Source organism: Oncorhynchus mykiss, chromosome 2, assembly GCF_057628025.1.
Source record: "Oncorhynchus mykiss isolate SJ-2025 chromosome 2, ASM5762802v1, whole genome shotgun sequence".
Lineage (NCBI taxonomy): Eukaryota > Metazoa > Chordata > Actinopteri > Salmoniformes > Salmonidae > Oncorhynchus > Oncorhynchus mykiss.
This window is the reverse complement of record NC_143023.1, coordinates 81,399,974-81,421,840: the sequence shown is the minus strand read 5'-3', so window position 1 is coordinate 81,421,840 and position 21,867 is coordinate 81,399,974. Positions and strand designations below refer to the sequence as shown.

Sequence of the window (21,867 nt, the reverse complement as noted above, 5' to 3'; positions counted from 1 at the left end):
TCGGCGTGTACGACAGCGTGTTCCAATTCCTGGCAATATCCAGCAACTTCACACAGCCATTGAAGAGGAGTGGGACAAGACTCCACAGGCCACAATCAACAGCCTGATCAACTCTATGCAAAGGAAATGCATTGCACTGCATGAGGCAAATGGTGGTCACAACAGATACTGACTGGTTTTCTGATCCACGCCCCAACCTTTTTTCTAAGGTATCTGTGCTGCATATCTGTATTCCCAGTCATGTGAAATTCATATATTCGGGCCTGATGAATGTGTTTAAATTGACTGATTTCCTTATATGAACTGGAAATCAGTAAAATATTTGAAATTGTTGCATGTTGCATTTATATTTTTGTTTACTATAGTGTAACACTGTTAGACCATTCGCGGGCGGGCTTAGAACCATGTGGACGCCTTAGAGCGGGCTTGAAGGCTGTTTGCTTGGCTGGCTGGCTGGCTTTAGGACTATGGAGAGAGGATCGAACAGCTGCAGTGAACAGTGCAACTTCTCTCTCATGGTCGTGATCCACAATACAATGATAATTGAAATAGCCACGCTGGCTTCGCCCTCATTTGTGTGCTAGCAAACATGCTAGGTAGTGCTAGAATCAACAGCCAATCCAGTAGTGGCTGGAAACTATACTGAGCTTTGATTGGTCAATCACGCCTCGATATCGCAAAGTATTTGCATAAAGTTAAACTTTACCCAACTTAAATCCAACTCTGTTCACGCTCCCTTGCCCATGCATGCTCGCATTACCCAGCGGTCCATCTGCCCACTTTTTTTTCCCTCCGTTGAAAATGAATGGGGCTTCCGTTGTTTCATCACACCCATTGTGGATAGTGGATCCCAGCTGTCAGTTGAATGAAGTGCAGAGTTGGAAGGTTTAGGTTTTAAAAAAATCTACAATTATAAAGTAATTATCACTAAAGTCAGTGCTAGAAGACAAGTAAAGTTTTTTTGTGAATTATTGTTTTATTTAAATAGATTAGGGCAGACGAAAATGACCAGTTGAAACAGCTATTCAATACATCATAGTTGAAGCCAATTTGCTGATTTCCCATTGCCACCCATGAACGGTTCTTGGTCCCCCCTTGGCCCCCCTATGAAACACCCCAGCAAAGGGACCTAAAAAAACTGCAATAATTATTGGAGCACCAGCATCACCGGAGGTGTGGGCTGTATAAAGACATTGTGTACAGTCACATACAGTAGCCTATTTTACAGTTAATATGAATGATTAAGAGTCTGCTTGTGATTCGACATATGCCTGACTGGTGATAAAACATGCCACCATCAATTTTATCTGTCTATTTTATTATTTTCCAATGTGATTTCATTAAAGATAACAAGTATCAGTGTTTCTATACATTCCATGAACAGAACAGTATAAAGAGTGGTGAAGAGGAGATGACTGGTTTCTGTCCAGCAGGAGTCAGTGTAGGATAGGACCATTAGTTGAAAGTGCAGGGGGGAGATGACATCAGGCTCTAGCGTCAGTTCTGTCTCCGTTCCAAAGATATATTCGATTCTGTTCTGTAAATGACAAGGTTACATTAAGGTTACAACCTTTGTGTGAAACTGATACAGCCCCTAAACACATATTTAAACATCAACCATCAAATTAAAGTAAATATATAGGCTGCACAGCTTCTCCAACGCGGTATCATGTCAAGGCCTCAGCCAGCCAGCTAATTCATAAATTATGACCAGTACACTCTTTCTATTTTCAAATTGCTTCACTTAAATGGAATAAAAAGTTGTTTCCTGTTCTTTTCTATATTGTTTTACATCAAATAGACAAATACCTCCTAAATAGAAAAAAAATCCCTTATTCTAAAAGCAGGATCATTGTCATTTTCAGACCAAGCACAAGAGTTACTGTGTAACTTCAAGGTCACTTTCAGAGGTCACTTTCAGAAAGCACCCATGCAGAGCTATGGAGCACCCCTATCTGGGTAGGCCACTGGACACACCCACAGCATTTCAAAGAAGGCGATGGTGCCATGCTGTCTCCACACATTTGAGGCGATACTCACAGTATTGTGTGGGCCCAAACATGGATTGTTTGAACTAGCGGAGGGCATACACTGCTGCCATCTTGATGATACTTGACATAACACATCTTATGAGAACCAAAGCAGTTCTCATGCTGTACCATGAGGTGTAAGAAACATAAACCTTAAAAAATATATTTTGAAACTTCATAATCACACTGTTGCACAAATCTGCTACTTACACTGCCTTGTTCCGCATGTGGTTATTGTACTCCACGGTAGGTGGATTGTTCTCTTCATCCTCAGGTAACTGGGGGCAGAAATCATCATCATCATAGAAACATTTTTTTATTAGAACTTCCAATATCATGTAAAAGAAGAGGTAAACATAGTTTCCACTACCATTTCCTTCCTCAGCCTCTTCAAACCAAAGACCATTTAGACATAACAATAAACAACCCTTATTGGACTGGAGACAAGCTAATAGCTAAATACTGGTACTGGCCATTCCATGTAGGACGTGACAGTATGAGGGAAACACTGTTTTTTAGGTGACAGGGGTGACAGAAACATACACTTCCCTTTAACAATGACATAAATCAGTTAAAATAAAAGGGGTACAATATTACTGAAAAACTAAGAAATCACCTTCAGAAAAATAGCTCCAACATGGCTTCACGGTCTTCGTGTTATTTAGACTAATGGTTTAGTTCAGTATCTCACCTCCCAGTAGATGTCATCATCAAAGCAGCTGTTATCAGGAGCATCCCCCCAGATTGGTAACCTCAGGATACAGCCTGGGGACAAACACAACATCTCACCAACATTAAGTACACGACTGAGTACATGTAGAAATGATTCAACCCCAGCCAAACAATACTACAATACCACAGTTCTCATGAAAACACACACACACACACACACACACACACACACACACACACACACACACACACACACACACACACACACACACACACACAACCTAATCGGGACACCACTCTCACCAACAATGATTCCTCCTCCGATTCCAAAGCAGAGGGCAACACAGAGCCCTGCTGCCTGGTGTCCTCCCTGCTGGGTCGGCAACATATCTTTCCATTTCCCATCAAAGTCAAACGTGTTTGTCAACCTATTTAAAAAACAATATTGTTACTCTATATCAGTAAGTCTAAGGAAAATATCACATTTAGAAGCGGCAACAACTGAGCAGACATTCTTTTCATTGCCGCAGTATTCTTGTTGCCCATCTTCTGTGCCACCACTGCATGTGCATAATAATTACAGTTCACCACCTTCAAGCTGCCAATTAGGCCTAAAACTGGTGCAGACTGAAATAATAACAGGCCATTCTTTGGGTATACAGTTGTAACCTGTGAACTCACCCCTCCTTGCCATAGACACCTTTACTGGCGGCTGCAGCAGTGATGGCGCCCACAATGCCCCCTATGACCCCAGGCATGGCATGGAGGTTGTGGATGCCACACGTGTCATGGATCTTCAGATGTTTCTCCATGAATGGCTGAGGGGACAAAGACACATAGCTAGCTACATGACCACTAATCAAATAGGAGTAGCCTAGTCATAAGCCACTAACTAGTCCCAATTATACTAGCGAATAGCCACTATACTCCTTCACTGCATTCAGTAAGCACATTTAGTGAAAGGTTGCAGACAGAAAACTCATGAATGAAACTGATGTGACTCCATATTCTACGTTACCGTGATATAAATGTAGCCCAGGGTGGAGATGATGCCACAGCAGAATCCTACAATCAGAGACCCATAAGGCATTAGCATGAATTCCGCTGCCGTTCCCACGGCAACTCCCCCGGCCAGTGTGGCGTTCTGGATGTGAACCTGGAACAAAGGAGTTGGCCAATAGCTTGAGTGGAGATGCAGTACATGATAAAAGTTAGTAGGTACAGTATGATCATAGGAGTTGGCAGGACAGCACAAACAGATCTGGGACCGGGCTAATGTATGTAATGCACACCATGTGGGTCCATTACATTACCATGTCCAGCTTGCCGGTCTTCTGGGAGAGACTGGAGATGGCTATGGAGGTGAGGACAGTGGCGGCCAGGGACAGGTAGGTGTTGATGGCTGCTCTATGCTGCCCATCCCCGTGGTCCGAGATGGCCGAGTTAAAACTAGGCCAGAACATCCACAGGAACAGGGTTCCTATGGGGCAGGATTGGATCAATGTTGATACAGTTTCACCAATATGAGTATGGCAAATGTGAAAAGTGTCAACCATTATGGCTCAGCCTCACCGATCATGGCAAAGACGTCTGAATGATAGACGGAGCCAATCCGATGCTTGCTCTGGTCCAGGTTGGGCCGGTACAGCATCCACGAGATGGACAGACCATAATAAGCCCCAAATGTGTGGATCACCATGGAGCCACCAGCATCCCTGGCCTATAATGTAGAATGACATCCAGTAAACCAGCCACCTTATTAGTATGTACTCTGAACAAAAATATAAATGCAACATATAAAGTGTTGGTCCTAGAAAAATTTTATGTGCACAAAAAGCTTATTTCTCTCAAATTTTTACCACCAATTTGTTTCCATCCCTGTTAGTGAGCATTTGTCCTTTGCCAAGATAATCCATCTACTTTACAGGTGTGGCATTTCTAAAAGTTGATTCAACAGCATGATTATTATACAGGTGTAGCATTCCTTTAGTCAGCATGACTGCAGGAATGTCCACCTGTGCTGTTGCCAGAATATTGAATACAATTTAATATTAATTTCCCTACCATAAGCAGCCTCCAGCATTGTTTTAGAGAATTTTACAGTACATCCAACCGAACTCACAACCGCAGACCACGTGTATGGCACCGTGTTGGCAAGCGGTTTTCTGATGTCAGGGTTGTGAACAGAGTTCCCCATGGTGACGGTGGAGTTATGGTATGGGCAGGCATAAGCTATGGACAACGAACACAATTGCATTTTATCGATGGCAATTTGAATGCACAGAGACACCGTGACGAGATCCTGAGGCCCATTGTCATGCCATTCATCCGCCACCATCACCTCATGATAATGCACATATCTGTAAACAATTCCTGGAAGCTTTAAAGGTCCCAGTTCTTCCATGGCCTGCATACTCACCAGACATGTCACCCATTGAGCATGTTTGGGATGCTCTGGATCGACGTGTATGACAGTGTGTTCAAGTTCCCGCCAATATCCAGCAACTTCACACAGCCATTAAAAGAGGAGTGGGACAACATTCCACAGGCCATAATCAATAGCCTGATGAACTCTATGCAAAGGAGATACATCACGCTGCATGATGCAAATGGTAGTCACACCAGATACTGACTGGTTTTCTGATCGACTCCCTTACTTTAATAAAAAAGTTATCACCAACAAATGTATATCTGTATCCACAGTCATGTGAAATCCATAGATTAGGGCCTAAATAATATATTTAATTTAACTGATTTCCTTATATGAACTGTAATTCAGTAAAATCTTTGAAATTGTTGCATGTTGCGTTTATAATTTTGTTCAGTATAGATATCTGCATCTATTCCATTAAGCTTTATTGTAAAGGTAAATGCATTCAATCAATCAAACAAGCACGTACCATGACACAGCATCACTGTGTGCCATTCTTGAGAACCATGTATGCAGGTTTTATGCAGGACTTAATGTTAAAGCCTTTATTATTTAGTAAAGACTTACATGTATGAGGCTGAGGATGATATACTCCTCCACAGCATACAGAGTGACTCCAAAAAGCGTCATCACCATCAACTGGACTGGGCTCACCTTGCCTAGCACCGCCCCGTACGCTATCAGGCAGCTGGCTACACAGAAGTCTGCATTGATCATGCTGAGAAGGACAGAAGCAGGGTAAGATTAGAATGTATACTGGGTCAGTGTCAGCCTGGTAGCAGATATGTTTGTGCTGTATTTTGTCATTTGGTCACTGACTACATTTACAAGTGCACAGTGTTCCGGATAGTAGCTCATATCCCCCTGAACGGCTTATTTGGGATAAACTGTTTACATGCACCTTTGATATCCTGCTCACGAGTGTCCCTGTCTCCAGAAATAAACAGAATATTCCTAATTGAAGTTCATATGGGTTAAATGGAATAGTAACTGAAATGTGGACACTGACAGTGGGTGGGCCTATAACCTCTCACATGTAAAATAATGTAATATTAACTCCTGCAGAACTATGCATTTCTTGCAGTGAAATTATACAACAAATATTACATTTTGTCTTGGGAACAGGAGTGGAGAGATATGATGTCAGACAGTATTTCAACCACATAAAATATGCACACAGTCTTATCAGAAACGTGTTTATCATTTTCTCATCTTTTCATTTCCTTTAAACCGGTCAAACTGATGACATTTGGACATTCTGCAATGGAACAATCTTTCCAATCTTTCTCACCGGCCCCTAAACGAAACATTCAACTTTAGCAGTGTTAATTAACTTGATTAATAATGCATTAATTCTGTCGATGTATGAAATTATTCTCGTGAACATTTTATTTAGTCTTCTGAGGCAACAAGTTATGACAGAAGAGAAGCTGCATGTATCTAACTATAGTTGACAAACAAATGGCCTACCAAATGTCAGAAATTATAATATGGCCTACCAAATGTCAGAAATTATAATATGGCCTACCAAATGTCAGAAATTATAATATGGCCTACCAAATGTCAGAAATTATAATATGGCCTACCAAATGTCAGAAATTATAATATGGCCTACCAAATGTCAGAAATTATAATATGGCCTACCAAATATCAGAAATTATAATATGGCCTACCAAATGTCAGAAATTATAATATGGCCTACCAAATGTCAGAAATTATAATATGGCCTACCAAATGTCAGAAATTATAATATGGCCTACCAAATGTCAGAAATTATAATATGGCCTACCAAATGTCAGAAATTATAATATGGCCTACCAAATGTCAGAAATTATAATATGGCCTACCAAATGTCAGAAATTATAATATGGCCTACCAAATGTCAGAAATTATAATATGGCCTACCAAATGTCAGAAATTATAATATGGCCTACCAAATGTCGGATATTATAAGCAGAAACATATATACATTTGTGGTGAAAGTAGCCTTAACCGGTAGGCTATATGGTCCAGTAAGGAGAATCAGCAAAATACATTATTTTGGAAATATTATGGTGGATGGAACTGTGCAGGTATAGCATGCTTTTTTATGTTAATTGGTTTGACAATCAGATGAAAACATCATAACACAACAACCATGACATGCTAAACTGAGCCTGCACAGACCACAGAAAACAACAGTAAAGGGAAATAAGTGTTGACATGCCACAGTATCCCATCTAAGATCAGCATATCCCAGGCATCATATCCGTGTTTCTCATAACCGGGATACAAGCTTTTCATGGTTATTGTAAACGGGATATTATGTTTATATGCATCAACTCAAAAACAGAATACTAAAGTATCCCAAATAATAACGGGATATTGGTGAGTCTATGTTTTAAAAGTGTAGCATGACCATATCATTGTCCCTTTAAAATGGCCACAGAAAATAATGACAATGACTTCATCCTCAAAGGCCAATAGTTGAATAATCATTTAAGAACCTTGTTATTAAATTGCCAGTCCAACTTTATGATACAGTATACTGACTTGTTCAATTTGTATCCTTCAGTAGTTTGTTACAAATTAAACCACACACAGAGCTGCACCCCCTCTAAGCACAGTATTTCTATGATCTCACATAACCCCCCTACACACACACACACACACACACACGTTTGCTTACACACACACACGTCACACAGACAAGCACCCACACATAGTGTTATCTGTTAATACAATACTTCAACAGTATCATAAATGCGTGATTACATGTAGTACTGTGTTTTTGTTTGCCCTCACATTATTGTGTCCACAGACAGTATATCTCACAAGCCAGGAGGATCAACAGTAAAAGGTGATACATAAGGGATTTTCAAATGCAGACCGGTTCCTCCACTTCTCTGGCATCACGATAGGTTCTCTCTGGCACTCCCACCATGCACGCATACAGGATTCGTTTCCATCCACACATGTTATTCTATAGATTGATTTCAATGATGTAGGCATATGTTTTGCACGACTGACTCATTCACATAGGACTCATGCATAAGGTTAAACATAATATGTAAAGTATCTGTCCAATTATAGTCAGTGAACGGTCAGCCAGAAGGGCTCTATACATTGTTGGATGGGTTGAGATTTGTTTATGTTACTTACATTACAATGTAAAGTGTTTTTTTTTATATAAATCCATACAATATTCACTTTCGTCTTTCCAGGTGACCACTGTGGTGACATCACTTTCACCTATCAAATATGACACCAGCATTCACTGATCTCATTAGTCACAAAGGACAGTAGATTCAAAGAAACAAGTTTAACGCTGTTAGACCAAAACCGAGGGACTCTAACCTCTCCACGCCGATCTTGATCTTGCCGTCCATTGGGTCCAGAGAGTGGAACCATCCCTGCATCAGAAGTGCCCACTGAAGGCCGAAGCCGGCGATGAGGAAGTTGAAGCCAACGGCACCGAAGCTGTAGCGCTTCAGGAAGGTCATGAGGAAACCGAAGCCCACAAAGATCATCACATGGACATCTTGGAAACCTGGGGGAAAAAGAGGGCGAGGCGTGGTAGGTGGGGGAGAGGTAGGGAAGGGTATAAGGTGCAGATCAACACTTAGGGAAATGAGAGGGTCAATTGTAATCAGTTACATATTAATCCTTGTTCTACAAAGAGAATGAATTAGACATGGAAACTAAACTCAGCAAGAAATTAAACGTCCCTTTTTCCGGACCCTGTCTTTCAAAGATATTTCGTAAAAATCCAAATAACTTCACAGATCTTCATTGTAAAGGATTTAAACACTGTTTCCCATGCTTGTTCAATGAACCATAAACAATTATTGAACATGCACCTGTGGAAAGGTCATTAAGACACTAACAGCTTACAGACAATAGGCAGTAAGGGTGGCAGGTAGCCTAGTGGTTAGAGTGTTGGACTTGTAACCGAAAGGTTGCAAGATTGAATCCCTGAGCTGAATGTTCTGACCCTGAACAATGCAGTTAACCCACTGTTCCTAGGATGTCATTGAAAATAAGAATTTGTTATAAACTGACATGCCTAGTAAAAAAAAATTAAGGTCACAGTTATGAAAGCTTAGGACACTAAAGAGGCCTTCCCACTGACTCTGAAAAACACCAAAAGAAAGATGCCTTGGGTCCCTGCTCATCTGTGTGAATGTGGTATTAGGGCTGCAGATGTGGCCAGGGCAATACATTGCAATGTCAGTACTGTGAGATGCCTAAGACAGTGCTACAGAATGGACAGCTGATTGTCCTTGCAGTGGCAGACCATGTGTAACAACACCTGCACAGGATCGGTACATCTGAACATCACACCTGTGGGACAGGTACAGGATGGCAACAACAACTGCCTGAGTTACACCAGGAATGCACAATCACTCAATCAGTGCTTAGACTGTCGGCAATAGGCTGAGAGAGGCTGGACTGAGGGCTTGTAGGCCTGTTGTAAGGCAGGTCCTCACCAGACATCACCGGCAACAATGTTGCCTATGGGCACAAACCCACTGTTGATGGTCAGACAGGACTGGCAAAAAGTCCTCTTCACTGATGAGTCGCGGTTTTGTCTCTCCAGGGGTGATGGTCGTATATCGCGTTTATCGTTGAAGGAATGAGCGTTACACCGAGGCCTGTACTCTGGTGCGGGATTGATCTGAGGTGGAGGGTCCGTCATGGTCTGGGGCGGAGTGTCACAGCATCATCGGACAGAGCTTGTTGTCATTGCAGGAAATCTCAACGCTGTGCGTTACAGGGAAGACATCCTCCTCCCTCATTTGGTACCCTTCCTGCAGACATGACCCTCCAGCATGACAATGCCACCAGCCATACTGCTCGTTATGTGTGTGATTTCCTGCAAGACAGGAATGTCAGTGTTCTGCCATGGCCAGCGAAGAGCCCGGATCTCAATCCCAATGAGCACTTCTGGGACCTGTTGAATCGAGGATGAGGGCTAGGGCCATTCCCCCCAGAAAAATCTGGGAACTTGCAGGTGCCTTGGTGGAAGAGTGGGGTAACATCTCACAGCAAGAACTGGCAAATCTGGTGCAGTCCATGAGGAGATGCCCTGCAATACTTAATGCAGCTGGTGGCTTCACCAGATACTGACTGTTACTTTTGATTTTGAACCCTCCTTTGTTCAGGGACACATTATTCCATTTCTGTGGAACTTGTTCAGTTTGTGTCTCAGTTGTTGAATCTTGCTATGTTCATACAACTATTTACACATGTTATGTTTTCTGAAAATAAACGCAGTTGACAGGGAGAGGACGTTTATTTTTATGCTGATTTTATATCTAGGCTATCCACCCTCTGTGGAAACTATGTAGTAAAATGTCTGATGAGTAAATTTACACTCTCATATGATTTCCCCTTCTTCACCTGCTGATTAAATATAGTGCAACAAGACCACTCATGGTCGGAAAAGTTCTCTACTTCTGAGCGATTTAAACAAACATTATTGCAATCACCATGGTCACAACTGTAACCTGTCAACTCCATCTCCCTTATATAGTAAGATAGAATAAGATTTTTGGTTCAAACATGTTGTAACGGCAGATCTCCTCTTCGTCTGAAGAGGAGTAAGGATCGGACCAAGATGCAGCGTGGTAGGTGTCCATAATGTTTTAAATAAAGACAAATGAACACTCAAACAAAAAACGATAATGTGAAATCTACAAAAAAAAACGAAACAGTACCATGTGGCGACAAACACACACACGGAAACAAACACCCACAAACCAACAGTGAAACCCAGGCTACCTAAGTATGATTCTCAATCAGAGAAAACTAACGACACCTGCCTCTGATTGAGAACCATACTAGGCCGAAACAGAAACCAAACATAGAAAAACAAACATAGACTGCCCACCCCAACTCACGCCCTGACCGAAATTCAGAAAGTGACACATATTCATTTTAATTAGGTTTTACAGTCATACAGTTACAGTCACTGAGGAATAACAAAATTGCTATGTAGTATACCACTTGAATAAAGAAGAAAAATATGCAATTTGTCAACTTTATAGAACAATACACTCGGTCAGAGTGCTGAAAGATCCAGTAGAATAGTTATTTTTTCTTGGGGAAAGTTAAATAAACAAATGTCCATGTTTTACAAATATTTGTAATTAACTTTTATTTTTAGAGACAAGAATATCTCTGTTTTGAGTACAGTTGAAGTTGGAAGTTTAGATACACTTAGGTTGGAGTCATTAAAACTAGTTTCTCAACCAATCCACAAATGTCTTGTTAACAAACTATAGTTTTGGCAAGTGGGTTAGGACATCTACTTTGTGCATGACACAAGTAATTTTTCCAACAATTGTTTACAAATAAATTATTTCACTGTATCACAATTAATTCACTGTATCACAATTCCAGTTGGTCTGAAGTTTTAACATACACTAAGTTGACTGTGCCTTTTAAACAGCTTGGAAAATTCCAGAAAATTATGTCATGTCTTTAGAAGTTTCTGATAGGCTAATTGACATAATTTGAGTCAATTGGAGGTGTACCTGTGGATGTTTTTCAAGGCCTATCTTCAAACTTAGTGCCTCTTTGCTTGACATCATGGGAAAATCAAAAAAATATCAGTCAAGAACTTGTGGACCCCCACAAGTCTGATTTTCCTTGGAAGCAATTTCCAAATGCCTGAAGGTACCATGTTCATCTGTACAAACAATAGTAAGCAAGTATAAAAACCATGGGACCACGCAGCTGTCATACTATAGATTATTTGCTGCGTATGTGTTGCGAAAAGTGCAAATCAATCCCAGAACAACAGCAAAGGACCTTGTGAAGATGCTGGAGGAAACAGGTACAAAAGTATCTATATCCACAGTGAAACAAGTTCTATATCGACATAACCTGAAAGGCTGCTCAGCAAGGAAGAAGGCACTGCTCCAAATCCGCCATAAAAAAGCCAGACTATGGTTTACAACTGCACATGGGGACAAAGATTGTAATTTTTGGAGAAATGTCCTCTGGTCTGATGAAACAAAAATAGAACTGTTTGGCCATAATGACCATCGTTATGTTTGGATGGAAAAGGGGGAGGCTTTCAAGCCGAAGAACACCATCCGAACCGTGAAGCACGGGGGTGTCACGCCCTGACCTTAGAGATCCTTTTAATTCTCTATTTGGTTAGGTCAGGGTGTGACTAAGGTGGGAAATCTATGTTTTCTATTTCGAAGTTGGCCGGGTGTGGTTCCCAATCAGAGGCAGCTGTCTATCGTTGTCTCTGATTGGGGATCATAGTTAGGCAGCCTTTTTCCACCTGTAGTTTGTGGGATCTTGTTTTTGGTACTGTGCTGTTTAGCCCTACTAGACGTTACAGTTCGTTTTGTATTTTGTTGTTTTTTCAGTGTTCATTTAATAAATTAAACTGTACGCCTATCACGCTGCACCTTGGTCCGATCCTTCCATCGAAGAGCGTAACAGGGGGTGGCAGCATCATGTTGTGGGGGTGCTTTGCTGCAGGAGGGACTGGTGCACTTCACAAAATAAATGGGTAAGGAAAATTATGTGGATATATTGAAGCAACATCTCAAGACATCAGTCAGGAAGTAAAATCTTGGTCGCAGATGGGTCTTCCAAATGGACAATGGCCCCAAGCATACTTCCAAAGTTGGGGCAAAATGGCAAAGTCAAGGTATTGGAGTGGTCATCACAACGCCCTGACCTCAGTTACACCAGCTCTGTCAGGATTAATGGGCTAAAATTCACCCAACTTATTGTGTGAAGCTTGTGGAAGGCCACCTGAAACGTTTGACCCAAGTTAAACAATTTAAAGAATGCTACCAAATCCTAATTGAGTGTGTGTAAACTTCTGACCCACTGGGAATGTGAGAAAAGCTGAGCCAATGGGAATGTGATAAAAATAAAAGCTGAAATAAATCATTTTCTCTACTAACTACTCACAGGGAATTTTTACTAGGATTAAATGTCAGGAATTGTGAAACACTGAGTTTAAGGATAAGGTGTATGTGATCTTCCAACTTCAACTGTATCTATTGTCAACTCCGTCAGTGGCTTGTCAGCTTTGTCACAGATTGCTAACCCCCTTAACATCAATTTTTTTTGGTAATATTCAGAAAAATATATGTTGACCATTGTCATGCAATATATGCTTACACTATTGAAGTATTTGCTGTACTGGACATAAAGGATCATATTTCCTTAATAAATCTTGTTTTACGTTCTGAATCTTGAAAAACATGCCAAAGTAAAACAAGACATTAAAAATTTTTTCATAAAATACTCCTACTGTAACTGGATTTATGTCAACTCCATCAGAGGAATTTCATTTTTACATTTATTGTTCGAACAAGTGTTTTAAAGGCCTTGATTGTTTCATTCTAACATTAGATTATTCAAATATGAAATACAAATCTCCTAGAAGTTGAAATCTGTGAAGCATTTATTTGGGCTGCAATCTGAGGTGGAGTTAACTCTAATGTACTCATTCTCTACATCAGAGGTAACTCTGGGTCTTCCTTTCCTGTCGGTCCTCATGAGAGCCAGTTTCATCAAAGTGCTTGATGTTTTTTTGCGACTGCACTTAAAGTTCTTGACATTTTCAGCATTGACTGACCTTCATGTCTTAAAGTAATGATGGACTGTCGTTTCTCTTTGCTCATTTGAGCTATTCTTGCCATAATATGGACTTGGTCTTTTACCAAAAAAGGCTTTCTTCTGTACCCCCCCCCCCCCTACCTTGTCACAACACAACTGATTGGCTCAAACGCATTAAGAGAGGAAAGAAATTCCACAAATGATCTTTTAACGAAGCACTCCTGTTAATTGAAAGGCATTCCAGGTGAGGGTGGCTACTCAAACATAAAAACATAAAATATATTTAGCTTTGTTTAACACTTTTTTTGGTTACTACATGTGTTAATTCATAGTTTTGATGTTTAAACTACTTTTCTACAATGTAGAAAATAGTAAAATAAAGAAAACCCTTGAATGAGTTGATGTGTCCAAACTTTTGACTGGTACTCTATATCTCTTTAATGCTGTTATTATTAAGAAAAATAATTGTGATTGTCCCGTCTTTCAAAAAACCCTGTTTCACAACATGGCGTGTGAGGGTGACATGGGGGATAATGGAAATGTCAAGAGTGAAAATGATGCAAACATGGTTCAAGGACATCTCTGTGTTACTAACTGTGTAGATACAGTATACACAAATAACCTCATAGATACCCATAGTACGAGTAGAAAGCTGTTTACATAGAAGTTTTGGTTTCTGTCCATGCTGGAAGCCCCATATTTACAATGTGTACATCCCCCATGCAAAATCATCGAGGGCTCATCTAGAACGTACCATACCGAAACTCAAGATTAAGCTTCTTGGGATACTCACATTGCAGTTCCACAACGTTCAAAAGGAAAACATGAGCATTCTCAAGGGCATAGACACAATATACAGACTAAAACATAGAAGGTGATGTATGGAGGCCATACATAAACATATACAGTTTGTATAAATAATGTACAGGTAAAAAGGGATGCAAAACATTATTGTGAACTTGGTAGACGCAAATACTTAATTTGACATTTTTTACAAGAAAACAGATTCAAATCAAATCTAATTATATTAGTCACATGCTCCGAATACAACAGGTGTAGGTGTTTTCACCTTACAGTGAAATGCTTACTTACGAGCCCCTAACCAACATGCAGTTTCAAAAAATACATATAGGAACAAGAGATAAAAGTAACAAGCAATTAAAGAGCAGCAGTGAAATAACAATAGGGAGACTATTCAGGGGGTACAATGCGCGGGGTCACCGGTTATTTGAGGAAGTATGTACATGTAGGTAGAGTTATTAAAGTGACGATGCATAGATGACAACAGAGAGTAGCAGTGGTATAAAGAGGGGGTGGGGGGCAGTGCAAATAGAGCAGAGAGAACAGTCTATGACTAGGGTGACTGGAGTCTTTGACAATTTTTAGGGCCTTCCTCTGACAGCGCCTGGTATTTAGGTCCTGGATAGCAGAAAGCTTGGCCCCAGTAATGTACTGGGCCGTTCACACTACCCTCTGTAGTGTCGGAGGCCGAGCAGTTGCCATACCAGGCAGTGATGCAACCATGCTCTCGATGGTGCAGCTGTAGAATCTTTTGAGGTTCTGAGGACCCATGCCAAATCTTTTCAGTCTCCTGAGGGGGAATAGGTTTTGTCGTGCCCTCTTCACGACTGTCTTGGTGTTTGGACCATGATAGTTTGTTGGTGATGTGGACACCAAAGAACTTGAAGCTCTCAACCTGCTCCACTGCAGCCCCATCGATGAGAATGGGAACGTGCTCTGTCCTCTTTTTCCTGTAGTCCACAATCATCTCCTTTGTCTTGATCACGTTGAGGGAGAAGTTGTTGTCCTGGCACCACACTGCCAGGTCTTTGACCTCCTCCCTATAGGCTGTCTCATCGTTGTCGGTGATCAGGACTACCGCGGTTGTGTCATCGGCAAATTTAATGATTGTGTTGGAGTCGTGCCTGGCCATGCAGTCATGAGTGAACAGAGAGTACAGGAGGGAACTGAGAGTACATGAGGGAACTGAGCACGCACCCCCTGTCACTGACTTCCAAATTCATCATCCTTTGAAAGTTATCATCCAAGTGAATTTATTTATTTTTATTTAACCTTTATTTCACTAGGCAAGTCAGTTAAGAACACATTCTTATTTAGAATGATGGCCTAGGAACAGTGGGTTAACTGACTTGTTCAGAGGCAGAACGAATTTTACTTTGTCAGCTCAGGGATTCGATCTGGCAACATTTCGGTTACTGGCCCAACGCTCTAACCACTAGGATACATGCCGCCCCAAAATAATCATATGGCCAACAGAAATTACTCTTGGCTACATCCACAGGACACACCAGTATGTATAAATACTAGCATTAACAAGCCAGTATCATTTTCAAGATGAGCAGCCATAACTGTCTGGTGCATTCAAGAGGACAACAGGTTGCATTCGCACTGTGAAACATGAGTTACTCAAATAAAAAGTGTACACAACAGTCTAATATACTACCACAGATTTAGGATCTTAATTTGAGGTAGTTTGCTACAGCAGGGAAATAATGTAGCCTAACAGTTAGCGCAGTAACCAAAAGGTTGCTGGCTCAAATACACGAGACGACAAGGTGAAAAATGTATGTGTACTTGAGCAAGGCATTTAACCCTAATTTGCTCCAGGCTAACTCTGTCAACAACCATTTCACTGCACCTATCTGGTGTATGTGACAATAAAACTTGTTTTTCTTAAATACACTGCAAGTTTTAAATGTCCTGCATCGCAGGAAAGTTCCCCTGCAACAGGGTGATCAAATTAAGATCCTACATGTTACCCACTCTTATATAATATCAGGTTAACAAATACAGCATCTATTTGTACCAGACAAACAATATGGCCCTTGAAGAAAACTCCCTGCCTAGTTCAGATTGTCCCCATACTGACTTCAGAGATCAAATGACCTACTCCTCGATCTCATGCTTGATTGGTCTCTATACAACAGACTGTGACAGCAAAATCATTTATCACCTGACATCCAACACCCTATAAGAGATGGTCCTGCGGTAGGACTGACACCCACACCTGTACTGAGCTAAATTCAACCACACCCTCATAATTCTATAACAGGTGAAATAAGATTCTATACAACGAATTGAACTGAAGCTCAACAACACACACAACCATGCACAGACAACACACACATGTAACACACACGCACCGCCTTGATGTTCATTATTAATCTTGTAATTCTAGCAATTTCATATGATATGAGCATCAGGGAGTCTGCAGATGCACCTGTTGTGAGAGGGTGTGGGGGATAACGAACTTTAGGAAGAGGGACAAAGCCCACTGGAAATATATTGTACACCTGTGTGTATATGTGACAGATCATTGAAAGTTAGTATGACATTCCTGGAAAATACAAAAATCCTACCTCTTGGGTAATAGACCTATTATAATCTATATTTTTCACAACTATTACATGACATGTTATTGCGGAACAAAAGTTTAATTTAATAATTGTATCCAATGTTCAACTATAATGTTCACGTTCTGATCATTGCCATGCAAGTACAAATAAGCATATGGAATTGCGAAGCATCAGCTCTCATAAGCTTATGTGTTCAATAATTTTCTTAATATGACAATAAAAAGTGATCATTTGTGGAAAAGGACTACCCTACTAGCCTACGTTTCTAAATAAAACAACCAAATTTTATTTCATAAATGTTTGGTTGGTGAAATAAAATCAAAATAATAAACCAATATAAAAAGAAAACATCAATCAAAATTGAAAGGCAAAAGAGCAGGTCATTTTGGGTCACTTACTTGGATATCTGAAATAGAAGTCGTTCTCAATGTTACTGGATATGTTATTAAATGTTTTATGCTCTATCCAATGTGCGTCGGATTCCTCGTTATAACGGATAAAAATGCCGAATAAGATGATCATGGCAATTTGCCATACGAAACACACTGCTGGAAGACTAATTCGGACATAGGTATTTTTCGGCCGGTCACAGCATTGCCTGAAGCTTTGTATACAACCCATTGTGTTATCGTTACAATGGTTCAGTTGCCTTTGGTGCCTTATGGAGAAAGACGGCAAATATTATATATGGTAGAGTGTAAGCGATGACAGAAGTTCTAGTTGGCCCCGTAGGGTGTTGGCGGGGGTGTGTCTGCTTCGCTTGGAATCTTCTGAGTCACCTCCTGCCCTCCCGAAGTAGCATTGAATTAACTTTTTCTCACACGATCTTGTAGATTATTATCAAGTCATCACAATAGACTGCATAAAATGTATATATACTACGAGTCCTGTCCTAGTCTCCTATCCTACATAATCAGTAAGGAAAAGATTGGACAGATTTTAATCATGTTGCTATGACATTACTCTCACCATAGACCATAATATATCCATGACTCTCAACTACACAGTTCTTTTGCATCAGTAATTCTACACAGTTTTGTCAGTTTGTCACGTATAAGGAAAAGCAATTGAATATTATGTAGAATAGATTAAAATAGAATGACATGAAATAACATAGGGCCCACTGCACACATCACAATTCCCCCTTGCCCCTGGGTGACCAGGTAATTTTTGTTGCTGTCATTAGAATTTGTTTGCTGTCATTAGAACAAAGTGGGGGCAACGACACCGGGGCAGTCAGGCAGGAGCCTAGCCTGCACTTCTGAAGGTCTGCACACCATACACACATGTCCTACATACACATAAAATAATCCTGAACTCCCTGACCATAATCTATTTATTTTAAGTGTTTGCAATAGCAGAAAAAATGTGTTTATGTATTTGATACCATTCCAATTATTCCGCTCCAGCCATTACCACAAGCGTGTCCTTCCCAATTAAGGGGTCACTAACCTCCTGTGCCTTACAAACTGATGAAGTGTTGGAAGAAACTGAAAGGGGAGAAACTTGAGCAAGCTGTAAGATTCCACTACACATAAAAGCCTGTCAAATACTCGAGTCTGACATTATATACAGTCAGGTGCAAAATGATTGGCAACCTTGATAAAGATGAGCAAAAAAGACTGTATAAAACATATAATACAAATGCTGAGCTATATAGTATGCAAAATATGCTGTAGCATATACCCTACGCATCGCGCCAATAGGGATAAGCCACTTGGTGGGAATTGTAATGTGGCTCATACAGCGAGGATCTATACACTGCCTCCTCCGAATGGGAAGGCACGTCCCCATGACTCGACTACTCAGTCCAGTGGCCTTACACCCACCATCCCACTTCTGACACCAATGTAGCAAACAGCGGGGCAGGGAAGCATACGCGGGTCACTTGTTTGAAAGGCATCGTGCAAATAGGGTTAACCAGCTTGGTGGGAATTGTAATGTGGCTCATATAGCGAGGATCGCTACTGTACTAATACATTTGCTCAGAGAAAAATATTTTGTTTAACAAGTAATACAAATAAATTGTGGTCAAAATTATTGGTACACCTGTTTTAAATACTCCAGCACCCTCCCTTGAGAGGATAATGACACTGAGCCTTTTCTAAAATCTTTTATGAGATTGAAGAACACATTGGGAGGGATCTTAAAACCATTCTTCCATAAGGAATCTTTCCAGATCCTTGTTATCTTTCATCTGCGCTTATGGACTGCTCTCTTCAATTCAAACCACGTTTTCAATGGGGTTGATATCCGGAGACTGAGATGTCCATTGCAAAATGCTGATTTTGTGATCCAATTTTTTGTTGTTGTGGATTTTGATTTGTGCTTGGGGTTATTGTCTTGCTGGAAGAGCCTCTTGCGGCCAAGTGTCAGTCTCCTGGCAGAGGCAACCAGGTTTTGGGCTAAAATGTCCTGGTACTTGAATGGTTTGATGAGCATGAAAATGATGTAAACCATATGCCATGGCCGTCTCAGTCACCAGATCTCAACACAGTTGAACAGTTATGGGAGATTCTGGAGCGGTGCCTGAGACAGCGTTATCCACCATCATCAACAAAACACCATATGATGGAATTTCTTGTAGAAAAATGGTGTCGCATCCCTCCAATATTGTTCCAGACACTTGTAGAATCTAAGACACTTTGTGTTGGTGGTTCCTTTATTTTTTAAGTTACCTGTATATTTCAGCATATGTACCATAAGCATAGAAAGATATACTCTTCTATTTGTGATAGGAGATGAGGCATATCTCTCCCAGGACTTGGGGTTCTGTAATGCATTAAGTGTAGATAATGTGCTTTCGGTCCCCCTGAGGTATTAGAAAGATGCAAGATAGGATTTACTTACAGTAGTTAACCGTTCTGGAGGCAGGTCACATCCTGTAAGAACCTGAGTTGAACTCCTCTCTGTCAGTCAAACCGGTAGGACAAGACAAGAAAAATACAAAAATGATTCAACATGTTTTTAATCTCCTGTGTTTGATACATGTTGAACCATAACTAAGTAGTTATACTACTATCACTAAGGGGTGTGTATGTAGGGTGAGTCTGTTGTTCTTGCTTAACAAAGCCCCATAAGGTCCTTCCATGACTAATGTACAGCCTAACCAGGCCCCTGCCTACCAGCCAGTATAACAGTATAACTTTAGACCGTCCCCTCGCCCATACCCGGGCGCGAACCAGGGACCCTCTGCACACATCAACAACAGTCACCCACGAAGCATCATTACCCATCACTCCACAAAAGCCACGGCCCTTGCAGAGCAAGGGGAACTACTACTTCAAGGTCTCAGAGCAAGTGATGTCACCGATTGAAACGCTATTTAGCGCGCGCCACCGCTAACTAAGCTAGCCGTTTCACATCCATTACACCAGCAGCATACCACCCTGCATACCACTGCTGGCTTGCTTCTGAAGCTAAGCAGGGTTGGTCCTGGTCAGTTCCTGGATGGGAGACCAGATGCTGCTGGAAGTGGTGTTGGAGGGCCAGTAAGAGGCACTCTTTTTTGACTGTATGTTTGTTTATTCCATGTGTAACTGTGTTGTTGTATGTGTTGAACTGCTTTGCTTTATCTTGGCCAGGTCGCAGTTGTAAATGAGAACTTGTTCTCAACTAGCCTACCTGGTTAAATAATGGTGAAATTAAAAAATATAAAAAAATCGGGAGAGAGTCACTATGCTAATATATATGTCTTTATTTTCTTTGTCCACTACAAGGATACCAGTACAATGCCTACATTGTCTCATTCCTCTCTCTACATTGGTGTGTCCCTTTACTCAGAGGCCTACCTGGCACACTCCTCCCTGGCTTTGGAGCCCAAGGTCTCCTGGCAGAGTGGCCCAGACTGCTGGAGGAACTTGTCATATTTGTTGGAGTCGTCTCTGGGGTAGATTCTAAGGAAGCCACCACAGTGCTCCTGCTCATGCCTCTCCAGCTCAGCCATCCATGATTCCTGGCTGTTGAGCAGCTGCTTCCTCCTGTGAGATTAATGATACAGTTCAACCAGTCTTTGGTTAGGACAGTATAATGGTTTGGTCCCAGTTGAATACGTGATACAAGGCTGCCTCCTTTTGGTAAAAACACATACCAAAGATCAAATCAATTATATTATGCAGAATTCTAATCTGAGATCCAAAACTTCAACTTGTTCCACAAAGCTTGCATTTTCAATAATTTACACACAAGTCTGAGTCACACTTACACATTAGGATTCAGAATGTTAATCAAAAACATCACTTCAGTCATACATACTGGTTGAATGAGGCGGTGAACTAACCGTGCCTTGGGGCAGGGCTGGTGCTTCTGCAGGAGACGTTCCTTGGTCACGCGTTTGTCCTCCTCCAGAATCCTCCTGTGATCGATGGCCACCAGGTTTAGCAAGGTCAGAGCATCGGTCAGCAGGGCATCTTTCACCTCCCAGTCCAGCTGAGAGGCTGTGGCGAAGCTGGGGGAGTGGTTTACCTGCAGGGGGTGGAGTGTGTTGGGGCAGCATAGAGTAGTGATTTGAACAAGTTTAGAAGAAGCAGGCTTGGCTCAATTCTTAGCTGAGACAAGTAATTGATTAGAAATAGAGATTGATCTTGAAAATAGTGCACAGTAATTCTCCTTAGCACCAGCACAATTTATCCTCATGAGGACCGGCAGATGATCGTACGGCATGGCTTAACCGTACTCATGACTCTTGTGTCTTCCCTAACAAACCCACAATTGGTGTCAGAAGTGGAATTCATGCATAACACCACCCACCTCCAGGAGCCAGGGCTTGAGCTTGGCATCC

At 41.2% G+C, this 21,867-nt stretch overlaps 1 protein-coding gene across 2 annotated transcripts; it reads right to left on the bottom strand.

Annotated features, from left to right (window-relative positions):
• Positions 1 to 964: 964 nt before the first annotated feature.
• rhcg1-b (Rhcg1-a) lies at positions 965 to 17,791 on the bottom strand. Of its 2 annotated transcripts, NM_001124577.1 has the most exon segments (11): positions 965 to 1,537; positions 2,241 to 2,308; positions 2,722 to 2,795; positions 3,006 to 3,130; positions 3,384 to 3,520; positions 3,721 to 3,858; positions 4,016 to 4,182; positions 4,275 to 4,422; positions 5,701 to 5,851; positions 8,470 to 8,662; positions 17,486 to 17,779. In NM_001124577.1, coding segments are annotated over 11 exon segments (1,464 nt in total). In that variant the 5' UTR covers positions 17,709 to 17,779; the 3' UTR covers positions 965 to 1,497.
• Positions 17,792 to 21,867: the final 4,076 nt, after the last annotated feature.